A 24,194-nucleotide genomic window follows, 5' to 3' on the forward strand; every position below is an offset into this window, starting at 1 on the left:
ATTTCGCGCCCATCGAAATGCGGCCGCTGTGGCTGGCATTTTATCCCGCGCCCTCGGGCTATGCAGAGCCCCCGCCGAAGCCACTACGCACCCACGGCAGGCGCTGGCAATATTATACACCAAAATAATGGGAGCTAGAGCGCTCGAATGTAGGAAAAGCTTCGCATCGAATCGAACGTGACTACTTAAAAAAATGAATTTCGTGTATCGACTCGAATATTTTCTAAATTATAAAGGAAATAATACATTAAATTTGCATGGATCTCGCTCGGCAAGAGAGTAACTTGTTTATGGCATTTGCCGCATGCGGGTAATGTTCACCACTGCACGTCTGGCGAACTCTGCAGCTTTTAAATGAGAAACCACTCTCTTCATTGAGTTATCCCGTGCACCATGACAAGGACAACAACGAAACAGGGAAACAGCACGTGATGAGACGCAAAAAGCGTGCTCTGTTCGTTGAGTAAGGTACGTGTCATGCTGTAGCACGCCCGTTGCTTCAAAGGGACGCAAATATAAATGGATGTTACAAATTCGCTTATAAGCTGCCTCAAAGCGAGACATTCTTAATGGATGACCGTAAATTATTGAGCAGACGTCGTCCGCCGGGTGTATACGCTCAGGAAATGGTTGGCGCCTCTGCGCGACGACCATGCATCTCCTGCAGCTGAATCATTCGGAACTGCTCCCACTTGCGTCGATCTCCCTCACTCGATATTCAAAGTGCTGTTACCGTATACATTTGAGCAAAACGGAACATTCGACAATTATGAATACGTCGATTCTTGAGCCTAGTGCTAAGCTAACATGAAGGATCATTCCAGTCGTATTCGAACTATGTCATTCTCGCACATCCCGATATTTGACTTAAAGTGCAAAAAAAAGGCAATCAAGAAAGGAAGACAAAACAAGGACGAGCGCTTCCTGTCTTGTCTTCCTTCTTGTGTCTTCTTTCAAACACTGGTCTTCCTTTCTTGCGCCATTGATTTTCTTTTTCTTTTTATGTCAAATATGAATGCTTAGGAACTCGCCCAAATTTCAGTTCGTGTGTGTCCCTATAGTTGTAACCTCATCTTTGATGCAGCCGCTCATACAGCAATTTGGACCCATGGGCTGCCCATCGAGAGCCGAGTTCATGCACAGGTAAAGTAGCGCGGCAAAATACGCAATGCAGGTTTATGTTCCAACAACCCTGCGATAACGCTCTTAGGGTTGCAGTATGTATAAACAAACAAAGAACTTCAAGAAAACGGCAAGTATATGGACGCCACGCGCGAGGCACTGGCAGCTCGCACATATCTCAATGGACGAGGTCCGAGAAAGTATCTTGCAGGTCGGACATCTTGATGTTGTGGTGTCGGGTCACCGAGCCCGTGAGGCAGTAGATGGCGTGCACGAGGTGGACGCCGGCCAGCACCACGGCTGTTATCTGCAATCAGACAGCCAATGGGGTCAGGAAACGCTGTCGTATGTAATAAACACCGTACGAAAGACTTCGTTTTCGAGATCGAAAAATATGTAATCTCGTAAGCCGATGAGAATCGCCTTTTTCTGTACACAGTGGGTCCCAATAACTTGTGCCGAAATTTAAAAAATATGCAAGTGCCACGTAGCTGGACAAAATCGTTGTACTGTTGTTTGCTGTCGTTTGCAGAAAGTCAAAGTATTTTTTTATGTTTCGCCTACTTACATATGTAGTTACTGTTAACTAATCAAGTTGTTTCCAAATAATATAATCGCACACTCCTGAAAATTTTCCAATCAAGGTTTCTGTTGCACAACATGTGCTACATAGAAGATTTTTTCGAAACCTGGAAGAAAGCCTCGTGCACAAGAAAGATCCAAGAAGAGAAGGAAGATGCACGCCACTAGTCGCGCGGCGTTACACGAGGTGCTCAGGCTGTCCCGAGTGGACTAATGAAGTCACGGTGTTGTTTATGGGCGAAGGGAAATAAGAGGCATGTTATGGGTTATGCGTAGCCAATGTTCTAAGTGTATGGTTTATTTCCTGTTTTTGTAGTAAATTACCTATAGAAGCTCTCCACAGTGTTATTAGTGCGTCTTAAGAAACAGCCGACAATTTATCTAGCCGTACTGAAAGAAGTATTAAAGGGGTCCTGAATCACTTTTGGAACCTACTAAGACAAGATTGCCGATCTGCACAAGATGCTCCGGTAAACGTTTGAGCAATATTTTATCGCACTGCATACAGCGGAAACTTTACAATCTCGTGTCGAAAACAGTGAAAAATCACTCGCTCTCGCTTCTCGCTATGTCGTCCTGCAGCGTCATCACAAACAGCTGGACCCACCAACAGCTACTGGCTGATTTCGTGACCGCGAGACCATTGGCAGTAATCCATGATCGCTAATTCTGAGTTAAATAAATGAAGCGTATTGTCAGGATTCATAAGCAGCAGCAACCGATAAAACAGGGCAGAAAACTTTAATTACAGGCAAACTGAAAAACGATCGCGCAGGTAACTCGCCTTCTCTTCGGCAATGCGCGAGATTTTTGTCTTTCTTTACGTGCCGCATATTGTACGTCGCATTTGCCTTGCTCCACAGAGAGCATCGCCCCGATGCTCACCTAGCCTAGGAAGTTGTGTCAGCCGAGGTGAAGGAACATCATTCCGAACAATAAGGCTTCATGCATACAATGTGTGCGACTTCTGGTGGACGCTGCCTCGTCCTGGAATAAGTTCAGGTCGCGGAGGCGCTGTACAATCTTGCACGGACCAAAGTACCGCCTAAGGAACTTTTCTGAAAGCCCTCGCCGACGGATGGGACTTCAAACCAAGACTTTGTCGCCTGGCTGATATGTGATGTATCGGTGCCCTAGATTCTAGCGTCGAGCGTCGTAGTCCTCTTGTCGGGCGATTCTGCCGCAGGCGAGTTGTCTCGCTGCTCCAGCCCGTTGAGCGAAAGCTTCAGCGTCTGTGCCTGTATGACCGCAGTCATGTAGCAACATCGCATCGAGCATCGTCGTCACTTGACGGCCATGAAGAAGGGTAAATGGGGTCTTTCGCGTTGTTTCCTGTTGAACACTGTTGTAAGTGAATGTGATGTACGGTAGAATCTCATCCCAATTATTGTGTTCCACGTCTACGTACATACTCAGCATGTCGGCGATAGTCTTGTTCAAGCGTTCTGTTAGGCCGTTCGCTTGCGTGTGATAGGCTGTGGTCTTTCGGTGAGCAGTGCCGCTGAGGCTAAGCACTGTCGTTATGAGTGCAGTCATAAAGGCAGTTTTTCTGTCCGTTATTATCACCATTGGCGCACCAAGCCTCAGAACCACGTTTTCCATAAAGAATCGCGCTACTTAGACTGCACTGCCACTCGGAAGGGCCTTGGTTTCTGCATAGCGTGTCAGGTAATCGGTGGCAACTATTCCCCACTTATTGCCGGTATTGGAAGTCCGGAATGGTCCGAGAAGATCTATCCCCATTTGTGCAAACGGGGCCGTGGGCACTTGCACTGGCTGAAGTAGCCCAGCGATTTTCATATTGTAACGTATATTGAAGACGGAGTCCTGTAAAACAGACGCTTCTCTTTAATGGCGGGCCAGAAGAAGAGCGTGCAACTTACGCACGTCATCGTCTTTCATCGCGCCGAACTTCGCGCGCGCCGTCCTGCCGTGCGGGAACCCCACATCATTGTGTCAGTTGCCCCCCATGCGAAAAGCGACCGTCTCGGTGGCGTCAAAAAGTTCTTTCAGCGACATAAGAAATGGAGCTCCTCAGGTGCATCTCGGCGTTCCCGTGCGCGCATAGTATGGTTTCATGCGCACTACATGTACAACTTCAGCGCGAGTCCGACAACGGAGCGAACCGGGGTCAGAACTGCAGGGGACGACTTCGTAGGTCACGTCACTGAGGCGGCGTGTAACCTTGTAGGAACCAAAATACCGGCGGATCAACTTATCCGAGAATCCACAGCGACGGATGGGGGTCCAGACCCACACGCAGGCACCGATATCGTAATGGGCGTCGCGTCGACCCTGGTTGTAGCGAAAGGTGTCGGTAGGCTGTTGGCTCCGGAAACGATGCCGAGCAAGCTAGCGTACCCCTTCGGCTCTTTGTACGAACTCTTCCACGTGTTCGCTGGTCGAGCCATTATCAGCCAGAGCTAGCATGGCGTCAAGTGTTGACGTGACGTGGCGCCCGTATACAAGTTCCAACGGCGTAAACTGTGTAGCCTCCTGTACAGCACTGTTATACGCGAAGGTCACATAGGGTAATATCTCTTCCCACGTCTTGTGCTCTATGTCGATATACATGGAGAGCATATCAGCCAGCGTTCTGTTCAGACGTTCAGTTAATCCATTGGTCTGAGGGTGATACGCAGTGCTGCTGCGCCGAGAGCTATACGTCAGCTGGAGAACGTCCTGCATAAGTTCCGCTGTAAATGCTGTACCGCGGTCGGTGATGAGAACAGACGGTGCACCATGCCGTAGGATGATGTGGCGTACAAAGAACTTGGCCAATTCATACGAATTAGCTTGCGGTATAACTTCAGTTTCGGCGTACCGGGTTAAGTAGTCGGTAGCGACGACTATCCATCTGTTGCGCGAAGAGGTTACTGGGAATGACCCAAGTAGATTCATTACGATTTGTTGGAACGGTGCTTGAGGAGCGTCTACAGGGTGGAGAAAGCCAGCCGGTTTAAAGGGTTGTTTCTTGCGGCGCTGACAATTGCGGCAGCTCTTCACGCACCATTGCACAGAAGAAACAAGCCGGGGCCAGTAATACTTCTGTCGTATCCTTGCTAATGTCTTAGCGAATCCCAGGTGTCCCGCGCATGGCTCATCATGGCAGGCTTGTAAAATGTCTTGGCGCAGCGACCACGGCACGACAAGGAGGTACGTATTGGGACCGCTTCCTCAGTTTTTCCTGTAAAGAACGTTGTTGTGCAAGTAGTACGATGATAAGCCGCGCACGAGCGAGCGGGTTAAAACACCTTCAATTCCTTGGAGGTGTTCGATCCGCGGCAGCAGCTCAGGGTCAGCGCGCTGGTGCTCAGCCATCTTTATGGTTCGATAACGCCGACAAATGGCAAGTCATGGTCATGGTCCGATGACGTCGTAGGGAGTGGTGCGCGTGACAAACAGTCAGCGTCACTGTGCTTTCTTCCAGATCGGTAGACAACTGTAATGTCGTGCTCTTGTAAGCGCAGGCTCCAACGGGCTAGTCTGCCTGAAGGATCCTTGATGTTGGCAAGCCAGCACAGGGCGTGGTGATCGCTGACAGCAATAAAAGGTCTACCGTACAAGTACGGTCGGAATTTACTAATTGCCCACACAACCGGTAAGCATTCTTTTTCAGTGGTTGAGTAGTTTTTCTCACCCTTAGTGAGACTGCGGCTTGCATAAGCAATGGTGCGTCCCGCACCAGCTTGCCATTGCACAAGAACTACGCCGAGACCCGCATTGCTGGCGTATGTATGAATTTCAGTGTCAGCGTCTTCGTCGAAATGAGCAAGTATTGGGGCCGCTTGCAGACGCTTGTACAATTCATTGAACGACTGCTGCTGCTCGTCAGCCCAAATGAAAGGCACGTCGTCGCGTGTAAGCTGTGTCAGAGGCTCAGCAATTCTCGCTTAGCGCCCATAATATGCGCACAAACAAAGGAAGTGTTGGACAGCCTTCTTGTCTGTGGGTGGTGAAAACTCGGCGACAGCAGCTAACTTGTCGGGGTCTGGTTGGACGCCTTGAGGACCAACGACATTGCCAAGAAATTTCAGCTCTTGGAACCCGAAGTAGCATTCTTCAGGCTTGATTGTGAGGCCAGCAGTACGAATCGCAGCGAGGACACTGTGGAGTCGTGCGAGATGTTCGTCAATCTAGCTCGAGAACACGACGACGTCGTCCAAGTATACGAGGCAGGTTTGCCGTTTCAGTTCAGCAAGCACGGTATCCATCATCCGCTGAAAGGTGGCCGGTGCGGAACAGAGACCGAAGGGGAGAACTTTGAACACATAAAGCCCGTAAGGTGTCACAAACGCTGTTTTTTCACGATCCTGTTCATCAAGTTCGATTTGCCAATACCCTGATTTAAGATCCAACGAAGAAAAAAAAACTTGACATGTTGTAGACTATCCAATGCGTCGTCCATGCGTAGCAATGGATAAACATCGCACTTGTTGACACAGTTCAATGTTCTGTAATCTACAGAGAAGCGTAGTGTGTTGTCTTTCTTTCTGACTAACACTACAGGGGAGGCCCAGGGGCTTGTGGACGGCTGGATCACGTAGTCTTGGAGCATCTCTCTCACATGATGCTTGATCGCTTCCCTTTCCACTGGAGACACTTTCCACTAGATGCTGAAGAACAGGACGTGCGGACTCGTCCGTAATAATGTGGTGCTTTGTGATGGACGTGCGCCGCACTTTGGATGACGTTGAAAAACCGTCCGCAAATTCATTCACGAGACTCAGTAGACAGTCTTTCTGATGGTCTGGCAGAGCGGCGTTACCATGAATCCGTTTTTTTAGGCTAGGTAACTCAGATTGCTGAGACAATGCGGTTTCCAATGTGGCAATGTCAGCAACATCAATTATTTCGCGAATAAACGCTATTGTCGTTCCTCGCGGTACATGCCGATACTCGTAGCAAACGTTTGTTAGCAAAACGACTGAACAATTGTTTCGCACCTGAAGCAGCCCTCTGGCTACGTAAATGTGGCGCTCAAGAAGCAGGGGTATGTTTGCCTCAGCAATTCGTTCGGTGTCGTCCTCCACGTCGCATTGGACAAGGGTAAGCACGTTGCTCTTGGGTGGCAACTTGACGTGATCATCAGGTACGCCAAGCGTAATGTCACGGTCGTTGTCCTTACTGTTCGCTATGGCTTGCGTAATAGCGAAGCTGACTCTAGACACTTGCAGGTCGATGATGGCCCTGTTTGCCTGAAGGAAATCCATGCCGGGTATAAGTTCCTTTGAACATTCAGGAGGAACGACGAAGTCGCCGATGTACGTGAAGTCCCGAATGTTGACTTGTGCCATGCACCGGCCCATTGGAGTCATGAGGTGCCCCCCTGCAGTAATAATCTGAGGTCCGGTGCATTGCGTCGAAACTTTGTTCAGTATACGCGCGAGAGCCTGGCTCATAACAGACGTGTCCGCACCCGTGTCGATTAACGACGTGACTTCGTGGTCATCTATGGTAAGTGGTAGGTCGCAGGATACCGACATCGAACTACACTGCTTTCTCTGCGTCTCAATGACGTCATCTCGTGGTCGTCGTAGTGGAGGATCTTCAGCGTTGGCAACGTTAGCGACCTCACCTCCGCATATCGCTGGACTCAGTTTTTCCGGGAGGCAGGGATGGGTGAGCGACGCCTTGTTGCTCTCGGGGTGAAGACCTGTTTCGGGCGGGTAACGGTGACCGGGGTTCAGGGAATCGTGGGGAAAACGAGGTCCTGGCGTCCACAAGGTACGGTTCAATCTCCAGGGGGCGTTCACCATTGTGGGGGCACGGCGCATTCAGTGAAAATCCACGGAGCCCAGCTCGGCGGTAAGGACATGCCCTGTAGAGGTGATCGGCTTCACCGCAATGAAAACACAAGGGCCTCCGGTTTGCAGTGCGCCATACGTCGCTCTTGCGGGGTCGTCGTGTTTCAGCCATGAATGGCGTGCGGCGAGGCCTGAAGCCGCCAGTTGCTTGTTCAACGGCGCGCACACCATGAAAGTCCGGGACGTCGCTCACATCGCGGAAAAGCGGGGACAAAGAACTTCGCGCAGCTTCCGCATACGACATGCGAGGTTGTGGCTGCCGTACTTCGTGCTGTGGTGTCTCGCTTCGCTCTGGGACTTGGACCGCCTGCCTGATTTCCTCCCGGATGACCTCAGCCAGCGCGAGTTGCTGTACCGATGCGGGAGCCACCTGAAGCTTTTGGAACTCTTCTCGAACAACAAGCCTAATGAGCTCCCGCAAGGCGTCGGTATTGTCCAAGGGTGTAGCGAGAGGGTCACGCGATAGAGTCGATACGTCGCGGTTGTAGTGCCTTGTTCGCTGCTGGCGGGCCTTTTCCATTGATATGGCTTCCGCGAGAAACTCTGCAACTGTTTTTGGTGGGTTGCGTATTAGGGCACCGAATAACTCTTGCTTGACACCGCGCATCAAGCTCCTGAACTTCTTTTCTTCCGGCATGGATGGATCCGCGCGTCGGAAAAGTCGGCACATATCGTCGACAAACATTCCGACGCTTTCGTTCGGCCATCTCGTCGAGGTAAGCAACTGCTGCGCCTTTTGCAATGTGTCGTCGTTGCTTGCTGAAGTTTGTCAGCAGTAGTTCTGTTTGCCCATGCATTACTTTGACGAGACTTCTGGGTGTGGTAGCAGCTTGAGCGAGCAAAAGCGTAATTATCTGCTCGGCAATACCTTCCTCATCGTACTCTGTGTCGGACCTGACGGAAACAAGACGGCAAGATAACGGTGGTACGGTCACGTCGTCTATGATGCGCAAAGACTTGCGTTGTAGTTCTGCACTTTCGTCCCCAGAAAAAGTTAGCATACCTTCTGGTATCTTGATGACGGCGCCGTACTCACAAGAAGTCCATACCTAAGATTACACCTTTGCAGCAGTCGGGGAGAATAACAAAATTTGCGATGAAGGAAGAATCCCCTATGTTGACCCTTGAAGTGCATTTGCCAGTCGGTGTCAGTAGCTGGCCTCCGACACCTCTAACGTCCGACCCTGACCATTCCATTTTCACTTTGCTAAGTCTCTCCGCCAGTTTTTCAGTTACGATAGAAAAGTAAGCGCCAGTGTCTACTGGCGCCGTCACGTCGCGGCAGTCAATTGATGCAGTAGCATCGGCGCTAACAATCTCGTCTGTCGTCAAATCATCCGGTTGTATCGGCTTCTGGTTCAACGGCACTGGGGGAGTTTTGGCACTTAGACGTGTGGCAACCTTCCCCCTTGAGGTCGCGGCCTTCAGTTTCCCCGGCGTGGGCTGGGAGATCGCCCTCGGGCCACGTCGGTGGAACTGCGTCTTGCAGCTGGAAAACTATGTCCCGGAGAAGGGGAGCGGGACCCGTGACAAGGAGAATCGGCTTGCCAGCTCGTCGAATTCGCTCGGCTGCCGTCTAAATCACGACGCGAAGCAGTGGATGGAAATGCTTGGTACCCTTCGACCCGATAAGGGCAATGACTGCAGATGTGGCCCGCTTTTCACAGTGTAAGCACAAGGGCCTGCAGTCAGCTGTGTGCCAAATATCGGTTCTGCGACGCGGTGATCGCGTCGGTTGTTCCCTATGGTACCAAGGTAATGCCGGCGTTGATTGCCGGTGATACTGCGGCGTCGGCATCGGAGGTGGCGGTCGACGGACAACTGCGTAGCTGGGCTGCCACGTCTGAAAATTTGGCTCGGGAGCCGCGAACGCTTGCTTTATTTCTTGAGGCACAACGTCAGCCACCGACGCAGCTGCGCACTGATTTGACATGGCAGTGAGCTTCTTAATTTCTTTCTGAACGATTTTGCATATCAGCCGGCGCAAGAAACCTTCGTCTGTGACCGTCACTGCTGCGGCGCTTGCCGGTCCAGTGCTGGTCAGGTGATCATACTCGCGGCTGCGTAGGTGTAACGTGCGCTCTATGGCCATAGATTCTTTAAAGGGATACGGACACAAAAATTGGTGGGTGGTTTTCTGCGTCAGAACAAAAGTTGAACTGTTAAAAATGACGAATACAACGAGCGGCTTAGAAAAAAAGAACGAGAAACACCTTTCTTTTGCGATTTTCTGTTGCGCCTTGCCTCCAAGCGGCCGCCGGGAGAAGCTGAAACTTGACGTCATGACACCCCCGCGTGCCCGCGCGCGCGGCCAAGGTCAGCCACCGCCGGCGCAGTCTCTCCGGAGTGTCGGTCCCTTGCAGCGTTTGTTTATCGCCGTCGGCTATGCTCGCATGTGGTCTGTCTGAAACATTATCCCCGTCAGCGCTCCATGCAGGTGGTGCGTCTTACACGCGTATTCGGACGGTCGTCGATCGGTATTGAAGCATTCATCGCGGCGGAAGAAAATGCCCAGACATTACTGCGCCCACGGCTGTTATAACAGCATTATCGGTCGTGGCACGCCGTCGCGCACGTTTCCCAGAGACAAGAAGGTGCGTGAACTTTGCATACGTGCCTGTCAGCCACCACACCCAGCATGGAGACTTCTAAAAAAATGGCTTCATTTGCGTGGACCACTTCGTCAACGATGCTTATGCGACCAGCCCGGCTGTGCTCAAAAGCCTTGGCATGCCGCTCAAAAGGCTCCTGTTGAGGCAATACAATTCAAAGAGCGGGTGCTTAGTGATGGATTCGTAACTGTTAGCTGTGTTCACCAACTTTTGTTGTTCTGGCAAACGACCCTCTCTCTTTCTGTATGCATGTAGCCGCAGCGGTGACCGCAGGAGTGCCTGTTGAAAGAAGGGAAATTACCCTTTCATTGGCTGTGCAAGAACAGATATTGTCGGGTTGTGACAGAAATTGTTTACCCTGCGGATGCATGTGTTTATCACAAAACAAAATAGTCATGTTGTGTACACTCTCGCTGCGTCTAATATTGAACGACAGCATACGAGCGCTCTTTCAATTGATCAAATATACAAAACACAGCCAGACAACAGCATACATGTGTAGTAATCTAAAATGCGCAGCACATTTATCTACATTGCCGTTTCACACGTTGCTTTTCAACCTCACACAAAAAATTACGGATTTTCATAGGCATCTGCATAATCATGCATCGGGTTTCATGACTTGGTTGTTCGCGCAGCATTTCCCTAGTAAATGTCACAGCCAAAGATTTTTCCTTTGTCTATGGCCACAGAATCGATGTAGCAAAGTGATCTGGTCGACGGGTCCCTAGCGCAGCCGCCTATCTCAACGAGTTCAACCAGTAAATGGCTTCTAATGGCGTGAATGTGAAAGCAGCCGTAAACACAGGGCTATGAAACGGCTGGAAAATTCTACACATGCCGTGCCTCGTCGCATAAAAACGAAGTGTGCAGCGATCGAAAGCCGACAGCGTAGGTAAGCACAAAGCGACGAGCTACGCTACCTACGATTCAACCTAATAGCTCCCTTTCTGCCTCACCGCGGGTCACGAAACTAGGCATTTTGCATCCTACGTAACATAACTTTACGAACTGCTGCTGCTGCACTTCAAGTTTACTAGAAAAAGAAATTACCATGTTGCTGGCCCGGACTGCCTGACCGGCACGTTCAAGGCCGCCTGCTCTTCTTCGCCGCTTGACGCGGAAGGCTCGTAACTGTAAGCGGTTATATTTCTTGCTAAGTTGGAACGGTCCTCGTCTGCAGACGTGTACTCATCGCTGGTAGAGGCACCAGAACCCGAATCCATGCTTGCGATTGCAGCGGTGGCGCGCCTCGAATGACCGTGACCGGCCGGCTGGCTATCCGACGGGGGTGTCATGACGTCACGCCTTCCAACTCGCTTGGGCCGGGCGGCGTTGCGCGCGCTCACATAAACGCCAAAAATAAAGCCATCCGCTGAAAAATGAGCGAAGTGACTACTTGTTTTCGGTGTACTCGCACACTGAGGACTCATTTCCTGTATTATCGTAAAGTGTTCAGATTTTGTGTCCGTATCCCTTTAATAACTTCATCGACGCTCGTCGGTGGGTTCCACACAAGACCGGCAAACAGCCGCGTCTTTACGCCGCGCATGAGGTGGCTGAGCTTTTTTTTGCCTCGGGCATATCGGGGTCTGCACAACGACAAAGACCAGTCGTGTCCTCAGCGAACATGGCAACAGTTTCATTCGGCTTTTGAATCCGTGATTCCAGAAGACGCTGCGCGTGGTCTCGCCTATCGGTGATCCGGAACGTATGGAGGAACTGGCGGCGGAACTCATCGCAGCTTGGCCAGATTCCCTCGCGATTCAGGAACCACGTGCGGGCTTCGTCTTTAAGAGATAAATACACATGGGATAGCTTCTGTCCAGCATGGCACTCATTATACCTCTCTACGCACTCGTACTCGTTGAGCCAGTCTTCTGCATCCTCGTAGGCGTTGCCGTGGAAGCTGACGGGAGATCGAGGAGTCAAAGGAGTCACCGGTGCAGGGCCTGGGTCTGCCATGGCTTGGGCACTCGTGGTAACAGGCAGACTTCCTGGTAGGGGACCAAATACTGGACTTAGGCCTAGTAGGCGACGGCTGGCGTGGTGAACGGGTGTTTCGACAAGCGGAAAATGTCCTGGGCTTGATGTGGGGCTGTTGACAGGCGTCCCAAGCATTCATGCAGCGCCTTCACCAGTGTCACGATTCACAAGTAGTGGGAACTGATAAAACAGGGCAGGACACTTTAATTATAGGCAAACTGAAAAACGATCGCGCCGGGACCGCGTCTGGTCTTCTGCAATGCGCGAGATCTTCGTCTTTCTCTACGTACCGCATATTGGACGTGGCAATATATGTCTGCGATCTAAAAAGACACAAAAAAGTCATTTCATTTTTACCCTGCCGGCCTGAGCACGAGAATTGCGCGCAGCTACGTCTGCTACTCGTGGCCTCCGAGATGGCAGTGGCATGCCACGTGATGCCGCGGCGAGCCCTTTTGCCGTGAAGCCCGTCTTCGCCACCCAGACACTCAACTTTCGGGCGAGGCTTCGCCCAGTTGGATTCTCCCATGTGTAGCTTCCGGCGCATTAATGGAGGCGAGATTTGAAGAGAGAGAACGCCGCGTATCGGTGCGACAGCTCCACTTATACTTGAAGGTGTCGAAAGATGGTAGCAGCATGAGATTTCTAAGATGACGTCGTTTGATATTGAGATAATTCTATGAATAGTTAGTGTGTTTCAGGGCCCCTTTAAGAGCCACCGAGTTAAAATTGGGGGAAAATGAAGGCAACAATATGGCTAATGTACGTGCAAGATAAGTATGTGTTCAAATACTTGCTTCACAAAAAAAGATCCCAAACAAGTTCGCTAAACTGTTTGGTTTAATTACAGGCAATTGAAATACTAAATGCAATTGCGCAAATGGAAGAGGTTTCCTTCAAGTTGAGGTCCAATTGCGCAAAGCCGCACCAATCTGCTTCTTTTTTGCTTTTGCACGTGCGCTTACAAATGATGTAACCCGGCAAATAATGATGACTGCTTCGTTACCTCTTCTTTTTTGGCAAAGCAAGATCAGTGATAACATATATACCATATGCAGTATAACGTACCGTCCTCATATGTGACCGCCGAGCTCGCGCTATGCCTGCCTTCACTTATCGTTGATTATCTCGAACTATGCTCGAACCAATGCAAACCATTGACGCGCCACTACCGGGTATCAAGCTGCACCGTATAACGCACGCTAATTATCAGTAGGCTGCAAGTCTCTGTCTGGTGGCCCTTCCGATAGAGTGGCGCTGCAGAACACCGAATCACAGCCTTCCTGCACTCTAGACAGGCGCGCTGATGTTTGTTCACATGTCGTATGGCGACTAAGAAGGGCACATGCAGCGCGTACCCCAGCGATGATTCCTCCGGCGCACTCGAGTATGCTCAGGTGCAGGCTGAGGATGCTGCAGAAGCCGGGGCCGAAGAAGAAGAGCACGGCCATGAAGTGGAAGGAGACGTACTGCGCAGACGCAGAGCGCCACGTCACTTGTTCTGGAATCGACGGCGCCGTTTTGTCAGTACAGGGTTTAAACTTGTCCGTACGTATTACCAGGGTCCTTCGATACGTTCTTCATGGTCACGAAACTCCCTCGAAAGTTTCACATAGGGATGGAAGGCAGCACCAAAGGCGCTGGCGTAGGCAGAAGGGCATCGATCTTGCACCAGCGCCGCGGTGCGTCCACTGTGGGCGCTACATGGAACGCTTCCTTAGAGCGTTACGCGGGAGTTTCGTAGCCAGAAGGAGAGTATTGCAGGACCCTGGTATTACCGTTTATGGAATACCGGCTCACCTGAAACGTTGTACAGCAGCATCAAGGCTCGTAGCGACACTTGTGACACTTTGTTCAACCACAACGGGTTAGAAGCGTAGTTGTGTTACGTGGGTATTGTCGAAAGAAAAAAAATTACTCTCACCTTTAACATGAAGACGTGAGGAGATAGCTATGAAAATATAATGCGCAGTGAAGCTTATACACTTTTTCGTGCTGTGTTTGTAAGAGTGAACATTCGCGGATGCGAGTGAGCAGTTACCTTTTGAGAAGCAAAAGAAGTGAGTCGTGTTCTTTTTGTGAATGTTGTTCCTCCCGGTGAAGTGGAAAAACACCGCTTTTTTTTATCATCTTAAACCTATCGGGACTTGGCCACTGGCCTCTACTGAAACAACACTTTAACTTAGTATTGTTCAATTCGCTACGCTTGACTCAAATTTATTTTTGGGCTACCCCATTAAAAGGCCTCGCGCTATCCCTAAAAAAGAACAAGACAACGTCAGCGCCAATCAGTAACATAAGGTGAGCGCTACATGATTAATGAAAATTATGTGGTCCATCATAGTCATTGCATGTAGAAGGAGAGGTCTTAACTCAGGATCATCTCCGCCACTGAGAAGGCGGCAAGCAAGAAGACGAAGAAGCCGCGCACGCTAGCTGTATCCTGTACACTTGTGTTGAGTGGGTATTAGCCACTCATGTAGCCGCTGGAGCGATCGCGCACTTCGGAATCGGTGTTCTCCACTGCTCTAAAATCGGCACAGCGGCTGACAGGTAATAACACAGCAGGGTCAACCAGTCGATCATAAGTTCGAATTCTCGCATCACAATTATGACTTTGTTTTCTTTGTAATTTTTCTGCAAAGGATTTTGGTGTTCAAGTGACGACTACGCCTCAGATCAATACGACCAAGTGAGTGAAGCTTTAACGGCTGTCGCTGTACGACGGGTCTGTATGTCTGCAGTTACGCGGCTGACGATGGTTTTATAGCAGCAGTTTGTCAGACTAGGTTCGGACGCTGCCATAAAGCTGTGTTTTATCTGGTATCCTTTGTGGCACAAGATGAGGCCACAAAATTGACTGTTCACGCTTACGTCTGCGGGTAATCAATAAACAAACTGCAATGCACTTGCGGACAAGACGAAGCTCTCTACTCGCGGCGCCAGGTGACTTAGCCGCTGTAGCATTCCGCTTGCGAGCGTGACGTCGCAAGTTTTGATTGCCAGAACTCGATCCCACTGCGAGCGCATGCGCACCTCGCAGAATCCTAGGAGGCGCCCACTCGTGGTCTAACTTATTTCATAGCCGGCCTCCTCCATGAAATATCTGCAATGCCTAAGTCAAGCCTTCTCACGTTAAAAACCTGTCTCTATGCACCAGCATTTTCCAAAAACCTCGAAGTCAAGGTGCCATTTAATCAGTTACCAGACACGGAAGGTAGTGTGCTCTGCCTCCAAGAACCAAGCGTCTGGGTTCCATCTGCTATCCTCATCTTGTTTGTGTCCTATGCTACCCAGATATTTGTGCAGTTTACAGTTTTCGAAAAGAGCCTTGGAAATCGGCGCCTGAGTCACTGACCCTTCTTTTTTGAGCTCTCCCGCTTCTGCGCGCTTTGCTGCTAGGTTAGAATTTTGGTTCTTCGATTATAGCAGACAGAAAACAGCGCCGAGACTTGAACAGTCACTCCCTGCGAAATGGTTGGTTGGCGTCAAACAATCGAAAATACAGAATCTTTCCTTTTCGACTACGAATACAAATAGCATCTTGTTTTTCAATAATTATTTGAAATTTCACAGATTCACCCAATCCTAATCATTAATTTCTCAGAAAATAACGGCGGTGTAGTTTGCTGTTTATTGTTTTTGGTCGTGACGGCAGCGCCTAGGCGTCTGTCGGGCGTCACACTCCACAGCTTGTCTGCAGGAGCTAAATCGTGCACTTAACCTCCTATTATAAAACGTCACTGCATCATTCATCTGGAGATCTGGGCATCCGCCAATTCCTCCAGATTGTCGAACTGGCCATCTTGTCAACTCTACGGTCTCTACGATTGGCTCAAAATTCCGCCTTTGAAGCAATTTACAATATGGCAGAATTTGACACTATCCAGAAAATCAGTTTTCCTGGCCTCAGTGATGATGATTATAAGGATGCTATTGTGTTTATTCGCATCCCCGTTCGAAGAGGGCGGTTACTAATAGTATCATAGCCTGACTGATTTATACAGATTCCACTACATAAATCGCCATCTAGCCCTTTGTCTATCTCACCTCATTGTCAACTTTCGTAGTTAAAACCTTTATCACTATAGTCGGTGACAACCTAAGAATTACAAAGAAGCTCCACTCATAAAAACGCAGTGCGCCTGCTCGTCATCTCTGAAAGAGAGCTTAGCCAGTCGTAGATTGATCACAGCTTAATGACTCTGGTCGGCTAATGTAAATCATATGCAAATTTTAAAAAATCATAGGGTAATTAGGAAATAAAAGCTACTTGTTTCAAGCTAAAATATTACCTATGACTGATAAGTGACATGAGGATCACCTATAAAATGTGCCTAGACGTTCAGGTTTGATCTGGAAACCAGAGACAGAGGCCGATTTTTACAGAGTAAGCAGTTGTTTCAAGTACGAGAAAGCTCTAGACGTCAAATACATGAGAGAATCTCGTCGGTTGGTGCATGAATGCAAATTTTGTTCTAGTTTGACAGTGTGCACACTTCTTTCTCTATGGTGTGCATATAACCTTGTAATTCTTCGGTTGTCGCCGACTGTATGCTGTACCGTTACCTACGCTGGCAATGGCTCCGGTTCTATAAATCGCTCCCCTGCTACCTTTTTTTTCAACAATACCTTAAAAGGGACACTAAAGTGAAAAATTATTTCTTCTGCATCAGTAAATTGACGTTCTACAACACCAAAAACACCACTCTTACAACGATAAGACGTTTGGTAAGCCAGAAAGGCGCAAGAACGAAATACGGGTGGCGACGCCTACTTAAGTTCCCGCACCTGGGGGCTGTTACGTCTAGGATTTTGATGGCATCTTCTAGGGCCTACTAATTATATATATCGGTACAGATGGACTACATTGTGTTCTAAAGGAACGAAATATTAAACATGGCAAGTTTCGGGAACCTTTATTCAGCCAACGCGGCCCAAATGCGAAAACATACTTTGGAATACCTGACGTCACGCTGACATACCGGCGCTGGGGTTTCGGCGCGAAATTCAAATACTGATACATGGACCTCCATTTTCTTATCTAATAATCAAACTAGTTTTTTTAAATGACTGCCTGCAGGGTTCTCAAACAATGCTTCATTAGTCTAATCTGATTTATTGTTTCGCTTTAGTGTCCCTTTAAACATCTCTGATCTAGACTGTTGTGCTGTATATCCTTCCATCCTCTTTCTATCCCAACACTTATGATAGTTGGAGATACGTTACGGCTCTCGCTGGATGAATATCTTTCCATTACAACGTGCCAGATAGCTTCCAGGCTCTGTTATTTTTCCCTTTTTTTTCTGCAGCACACACATGTCTCATCCTATGGCGCATATATGCCCCGCTATGTTTCATGTCCTGGGGGAGCCAGCTAGGGCCTCAGTTAGCAAGGTAGTGCAATTTTCGTTATTATGCAGATTTGCTTTCCCGATTTTTCTTGTCAATCGTTCTTGTAAATCTCAGTGGTCTCTTTTGTTTTCATTCTTTGCATCCAATTTACTCTCTCTGTTCCTCTTTCTTTTTGATGACTCCTGGTTGTCTACTTGCACTTTCAGTTTACCTTGTACTTGGCTGCCAATTTTATTGGACTCTTCCTCCATTCCGTGACGACTTGAGCTACAGATATTTGTGCACTCGAGCCGGCTATTTCTTTTCAGCCACGTTCTTTAGTGTTTCTTCAAAACTAATTTTGCTGAGGTACAACCCATGTCAACTTGCAGTGACTGATTTGTGGTTTTACCGTGGTCTGCCCACTATTATCTGATTGGTCTCCAACATGGACAATATTTATTATTTAAAGCACAGAATTCCACTTACGATTGTTAGCGCTCGTACCATTACAGTTTTCTAAATTCCTCGCACAACATCGTGCTTGTTGTCGCGCCAAAGTGCTCTGTTTATTCATTGCTGCTTTCCGCTTCCATTTCATTTCCATGTTATTTTGGCGGAAGCTTGAGTATGTATTTCCTTCGTTTATAAATGCACGTCTGTACTTATATTCCTCGACTATGGGTATGGTCTGTATCTTGATACCACGTCCTTACTCGTCTGTTCAATTAAGATCATAATTCCGGATTCAATTCCTGAGCATTAAAAGTGAACGACACTGGAGACAGAGGACATCCTTGCTTAAGCCCTCTGTGAATTGCCACCACTTCATTGCATTCATTGCAGTTGCTCCACGAAATTGATCTTTATGCCTTCGTGCCTAAGATTATCCCTTAACAACTCCCTGTGTAGGTTGCCGTAGGCTTCCTTAATATATAAAAATGCTACCGATATAGGTCTGTTCAGAGGTACTGAAATCTCTATTCCCTTAGTCACAACAAAAATATTATCTTCGATGTGTCTGCCTGGTTTCAACCCATTCTGCAGTTCCCCAAGCACATCATTTGTTTCCGCCCATTTCGACAGTTCCAATTTTATGGCTTCCATCGCCACTTTTACATATCACCGATTGTACTGTAACTGACCTGTACGAGCTCGTCTTCTCCTTATCACATTTGCCTTTAGGCTAAGTTTCATCTGGCTTTCACGCCAGCCAATTGAAATTTACTCGCTTTAATAACTTGCTCCGGGGCACTAGTCAGGTTCTCCTTGCTCTTTAGGCAAGGCTGTTCGATTAGCTGTGGGCTTTCATCTGGTTTGACCGCCATATTCTTAGGGCCGCCTGCTTTTTCCAGTAAAAGGCTGTGGATGGCGTTGCCGCCGTTCAACTGAATTGGTCGCCGGTCTTTTAATGACACTTCACGGTTATTCGTGAGCGAAAACAAATGTAGCCAGGTGCTGTCGACGTGTACTCGAATAGAGCTGCACTTAATTGAGGTGTGTTTCCCAAGGAAGTCGTCGTATCATAGATAAGCGTTAATGCAAAGTCTCAAACATCGGACGCTGCGCGCTGTTTTTCTAACGCGCGCCACCTGACCTCGGAGACCATGTATACTGAACTGTAGTGTCTTGTTCACTCGATAGGCAGCGCTACGCCCTTGTTGATAGCAAGGCTTTACTCGATGGCGGGAAACATAATGGTGGAATAGGTCAAGACATTTGGCAGCCAAGTACAAGGTAATTGAACGTGTAACCAGACAACCAGGGGTCAACAGGATGAAAGTGCGAAAAAATGAGAAGGCAAATTGGATGCAAAAATGGAAACAAAAAAGACCATGGAAATTTACAAGATTCAGAAGAAAGAAATTAGAAGGGAAAATCTGTACGATAAGACAAAGGGCAGTACCTTGTGATTTGAGGCTCGAGGCGGCTGCCTAAGGACAAAAACATACCGGAGCAAATATTCCCAACAAGATGAGGCACGTGTACGCTGCAGCAAAAATCTGGAGATCACTAAGCACATCCTTATGGAATGCGAAATGATTCCCCAGCTGAGACCCGTAGGTGACGTACACGTTCCAAAAGCGCTTGGATTTCAAATGGGCGGCAGCACCAACCGGCCAGCAGTCGACATGAGCAAGAGACGTTTAGTGCATTGGTGGAAGAAAAGCAAGGAAGATATTGATACGGCCGTATCTGCTACAGGTATAGGTAGCGATAAAAGGCACACAGGGAAGATCTGGTGGGGGGGGGGGGGGGGGGGGATAGACTTACGAGACGTATACAGGCATGCTAGAATGAAAAGCATGTATAGCATACCTCATTAAATCAACCAGGCTAGGTGAATATTTGTTACCACCCCATTTCAATGGCAATGCCAATAAAACATGATCATCATTATGGGATCGAGACCGCTCACAAATACGGGTGCAATTGGCGTGTGTCTCACGTAGAACGAGGTTGCGACGCTGATGCTGACGACGGGCGAGAAGAGTCCGCACAGCAGGAAGTGGACGCCCTGCACGGCCATGGCGAACGCGACGGTGGCCAGGCAGCGAAGCGTCGAGTCGCCGCCCGCCATCACGTGCACCACCAGGAACAGCGAGGCGGCCAGCACCTGCCGAGACAGCGCGAGGGCAAACAGGATCGGCCGTTCTGAACCATATGTCCCTAGTATACAGACGATTTCATTGCCGATTCATGGGCACCGCCACCTAGGGCTGTTGCATGCCTATTGCCGTCTTGTGCGAAGCGACGTCAAATTAACGTGGTCACTGTTGTGTCGGATTTCGGCTTCGGAAGATAGTTTGTGATCTTTCTCGCTGTTCAAAATCAATCGTCATCGATATGTCGTTTACGTAATATGGCCATAGATCAAGGAAATAGAGGAAGGAGGCGAGCGGGATAAAGTAAAGCCTGGACATTCAAAATGCAGTGTGTCCCAGCTAACGTCACCCAAGCTGTTTGACAAAGAAGTAGATTAGAAACCGCGGCGCAAGATACAATTTTACGACCTACGTTGTTTGGTCGTCATATCTGTGACAACAATTTTACCATTTTAGCACCGGAGGTGTTAAAATTGTACTTTGCACCGCGTTTTTGAAACATGTTTTTTTGTTGAACATCTTGGCAAACGTAAGCTGAGACAAACGGCATAAAGGAAAGGTTCGCGGGAAATCGGCCCTCAGCCCGTGTAGGCAAGCGGCAATATCTAGCCGCCAAGCGCGGCTAGAAAGGGTACACCGCAAAGCTGGTGGCAAGGACAGATACAGGACAGCGTCGCTAAAGACTACCACGGGCCAAACAGTGCCTTGAGAGCGTGGATGAATGTAACAACTAGGAGGAAGCATGACGTCACTCAGCCAGCCTCGGCAAGCCCAGCTCATCCGACGTCTGGGCCTCAATGTGCGCGGTGGATTCCGTGTAGGTATAGTCGCCGCAAGGTTGCCAGAGCCTTAAAAATACTGCTTCGTTCGTGGTAAGGCTATGCTAGTCACAAGTTGCTGTCCTTCACTGGTTTGTCCTAGCGTTCCAAACAGATACATCTATTCGCTTTACACTTGAGTCATGATGCTTCGACTGCAAAGTGTTAGTGTCAACCTGGCGCTGTTTCGAGATCGCGTTCTCGGTTTCTTGGCCCATTTAGGCTTAACAAGAGTGGATATATTAGCTGGGCATGCTAACCGAGATATTACGGTTCCGCGGCAAGCCAGATGCGCCCCAGATCTCGGAGTCCATAGATAGCGGGAAGCTTGCTTCAGCCGCGTCTAGCAAATGCTGCCGCTTGCTTGTCACTTGACGAGGGACTACTTCTGCTCTATGCTTTTTATGACTATATTTCAGCAATGTCACCTGACACTCCCTCCTAGTTTTTTTTTTTTCTTCCTTCATACTTGACAGGTTCGGAAACCAAGGAGGGCCTACTCCCAGAAAGTCAAGGCGCAGATGGGCGCCGTAGAAAAGGAGGCGAGGCGTCATAGGATCGAGGTTGGCTTCTCGAGGCTATAGCGGCCTGACGCCGAGCCTCTCCCGGGATTACCGTTGTTGCTATTTTCTTCAACCATGTACACAAGCAAGTGAAGATGAAAACGTAGTCTTTCTTTTTTTCTGCCGGTTCTCGTCCGCCTCTCTCTTCTTCCGTGCGGCTCGGTGATCCTGCAGCTCGCGAGCCTTTAATTGTCGTTCCTGTCCCGCCTGTCGCTGCGTCGCTCACTGCCGACACCCCAGTCCCCAAAACCGTGATGTGAAAAACAGCGCAAGAAGCACGGACAAGAATCAGAAGATATCGAATACTAGCGTAAACTTATTTTGTAACCCTTGTTCTAATCCATGGTTTTTTTTCTTTCACTGTTTTTCACGTGATGCACTCACACCAGCTAGCCCACCTATCAGTCATAATGCCGTCATGAAAGACCGAACGCATCCGTACAAAGATTGTCACGCATAGAATTTGATTGTAGCACCGCACATTTATTTGCTACAAATTAAAGATATCGCACTTCCACCCGAAAAGCGAAGAGCCGATTGCGATAGCAAATTAGTAGATAGCTGTACGAAGTAAGGTTAGTAATTTCGCTTACTAACAATGATAGAATGTGTAGGCGTGACTCAATGAGGACGTAGAAAGAAACAGACACAAAGAGACAGCGCTATCTTTGTGTGCCTGCTTCTTCCTACGTCCTTGTTCAGTCGCGCTTGCACATTCTATCATGGATTCATACCAACTAGCCCGTCAACATGTTTTAGCTAAATTAACCAGCATGGTGTCACGCGCGCACAGGTACACATGAACACATCTCGCTCGATGAGCCGGGAACTCTCTGTGAAAATTCTGGAGTGAGGAATGCGGCACCAGAAAGTCAATTGACCTTCATGAATGGCTCACTTCAGCGTGAAGTAAACGTCGAAAGCACAGCGCATACGAAGCTACCGACCATTACGCGCACTCTTCAAACATCGCAGATTGTTTTGAAGACGAGGCCCGCGCGGGCGCGCACTTTGGCCACGTCGCAGGTCGCTTTCAAAACACACGAGCGCCGGCAACTGGCGCTACGGCGTACGCCAAAGCATCTACTACGGCATCCGCGATTCGCGCGGCCAACGCCGTAGTAGACGCCGTGGTTGTCTCCGCTCTGAAGGGAGCGCTGGGCGAGGAGGACAACGATGCACCCTAGCAGCCAACACCCTCTTGTCTAGGTGGTGTTGAGCAGCCGACGGAGAAGAACGCCCCTCCTCCCTCGCATCACCCCCCTGCCTCACGCGCCACAGTAGAGGACATGCATCCGGGCCGCATTCCTCGCTCGCGCTCGCGAGATTGAACCGCGTTCGCCGGCTCACCATCACACGCTTTCACTTATAAGGAACCTCACGGCGACTACGACGGCGAAGGCAGTAATGTGGCTGGAGTGTTCATATAATTGTCATCGCAATAAAAAATCCGCCTCCATTGTACTCTGTAAAAGTGGATGTACAGCTAAGCTGTTGCCGACAACGCACACCACCACCCGCATGCACGTCTCCGCAAGTGTTGCATGTGTCCTCATTCTTCTAGGCACTCCACCAAGCAAAAGCGCATTTTTGAACTAAATGAATATTTGAAAGTAATATGCGTCAGGAAAATGCGTAAAGTGCGACTTCCGCACAAGCTGCAGACAGGATAGCATCGGATTGTAATTCGAACATACGGAAAACATAATTCTGTTACACGGAAACCCGAAAACGAACCTTCCAGCTGTCGTTTCTTTCGTGTGAGCAGAGTCGCTCACGCGGACAGAAAAAATGCCAACCAACTAGAAGCTAACAGCTTCGTTGTAAAAAAGACGGTACCGTTAACAGTTCAAAATGGCTGCAACCAAACGCTTGGTTAAAATACTCTATTGAAGAAAACAGCACGTCGACTGTGGAGCAGCGCGACTGTGACATACCACCTCAATGACGTTGAAGAAGCCGTTCCAGGTGATGACGTAGTCGCTGTTGACCTGAATCTGCGACAACGACTTGTTCCCGCGCAGGAGGTCACGAACAACTTCGTTGAGGCTCTCGTTTCCGGGCAGTGGGATTTCGGGGAACTCGGCCATGTCGGGTGGTACTTAGGCTGTGAATGTTCAGACGCAGTTCGCTCCCAACAAAATGGCGCGCCACCTTCTTGATGGCGATGGGACTGCGGTGGCTCGACGAAGAAGAAAAGTGTTGCAGTGATGATGATGAATGCTATTGGCCTTCACTTTCGAAGTGCTGCCTCGCAGAACGCGCTTATTTCGTTCCGTGGGCCAGTTTGTACGGCGCAACGTTCATTCTGGGGGTCATATTTTCCCCTTGTTACCAGGGGAAAACAATTCATTTGTTCCCCCACTTTGGCCAATCAGGCGAAAATGGGAGAAAATGTTAAAAGACGTTAGAAATAAATTAACTTTTGTGATTGCCAACGACGGTGAGTCTTTCCTGTAAAAAAAGACATCTCTTCTTGTGCTTTATTTTTTACGTAATCGGTAAAATAGGGAACAAGATGGACAACGTACACTAGTGTTTACACAACACTTTTAGAAACACTTCTTAGTTCAGTCTGAGTCAGTCTGTCTCAACTTTAGGTGAGGCGCAAGGCACTTCGTTTGAGCGGAAATTCGGGCTCGTTGGTTATTCATGAACACGTAAAAAGTCGCAGTTCCGGACGAAAGGCGAAGCATCGGTTGCGATAGCAAATTATAGTCGGGTACAACTTTAGAAAAAACGGGGCGTTTGCTCCTCCGAGGTG

The 24,194-nt window shown here is 49.0% G+C and overlaps 1 protein-coding gene across 1 annotated transcript; it reads right to left on the minus strand.

The window, feature by feature from the left end:
* Positions 1–1,162: 1,162 nt before the first annotated feature.
* Positions 1,163–23,577, minus strand: LOC126544183 (uncharacterized). Its single transcript, XM_050191423.3, has 4 exons — positions 23,368–23,577; positions 19,893–20,060; positions 13,468–13,578; positions 1,163–1,429 (listed from the first exon to the last, which is right to left on the minus strand). Exons 1-4 carry the CDS (start codon positions 23,518–23,520, stop codon positions 1,301–1,303), a joined length of 561 nt encoding a protein of 186 aa, XP_050047380.2. The 5' UTR covers positions 23,521–23,577; the 3' UTR covers positions 1,163–1,300.
* Positions 23,578–24,194: the final 617 nt, after the last annotated feature.

This window comes from Dermacentor andersoni, chromosome 10, assembly GCF_023375885.2.
Source record: "Dermacentor andersoni chromosome 10, qqDerAnde1_hic_scaffold, whole genome shotgun sequence".
NCBI classification, from domain to species: Eukaryota; Metazoa; Arthropoda; class Arachnida; order Ixodida; family Ixodidae; genus Dermacentor; species Dermacentor andersoni.

Coding starts and splice junctions, on each gene's coding strand:
- LOC126544183 (XM_050191423.3), bottom strand. CDS start 23,520: ATGGCCGAGTTCCCCGAAATCCCACTGCCCGGAAACGAGAGCCTCAAC. Junction 20,061..23,367: donor TCTTCAACGTCATTGAGGTG/GTATGTCACAGT, acceptor CTGTCTCGGCAG/GTGCTGGCCGCCTCGCTGTT. Junction 13,579..19,892: donor GCGTCGCAACCTCGTTCTAC/GTGAGACACACG, acceptor GCGTCTGCGCAG/TACGTCTCCTTCCACTTCAT.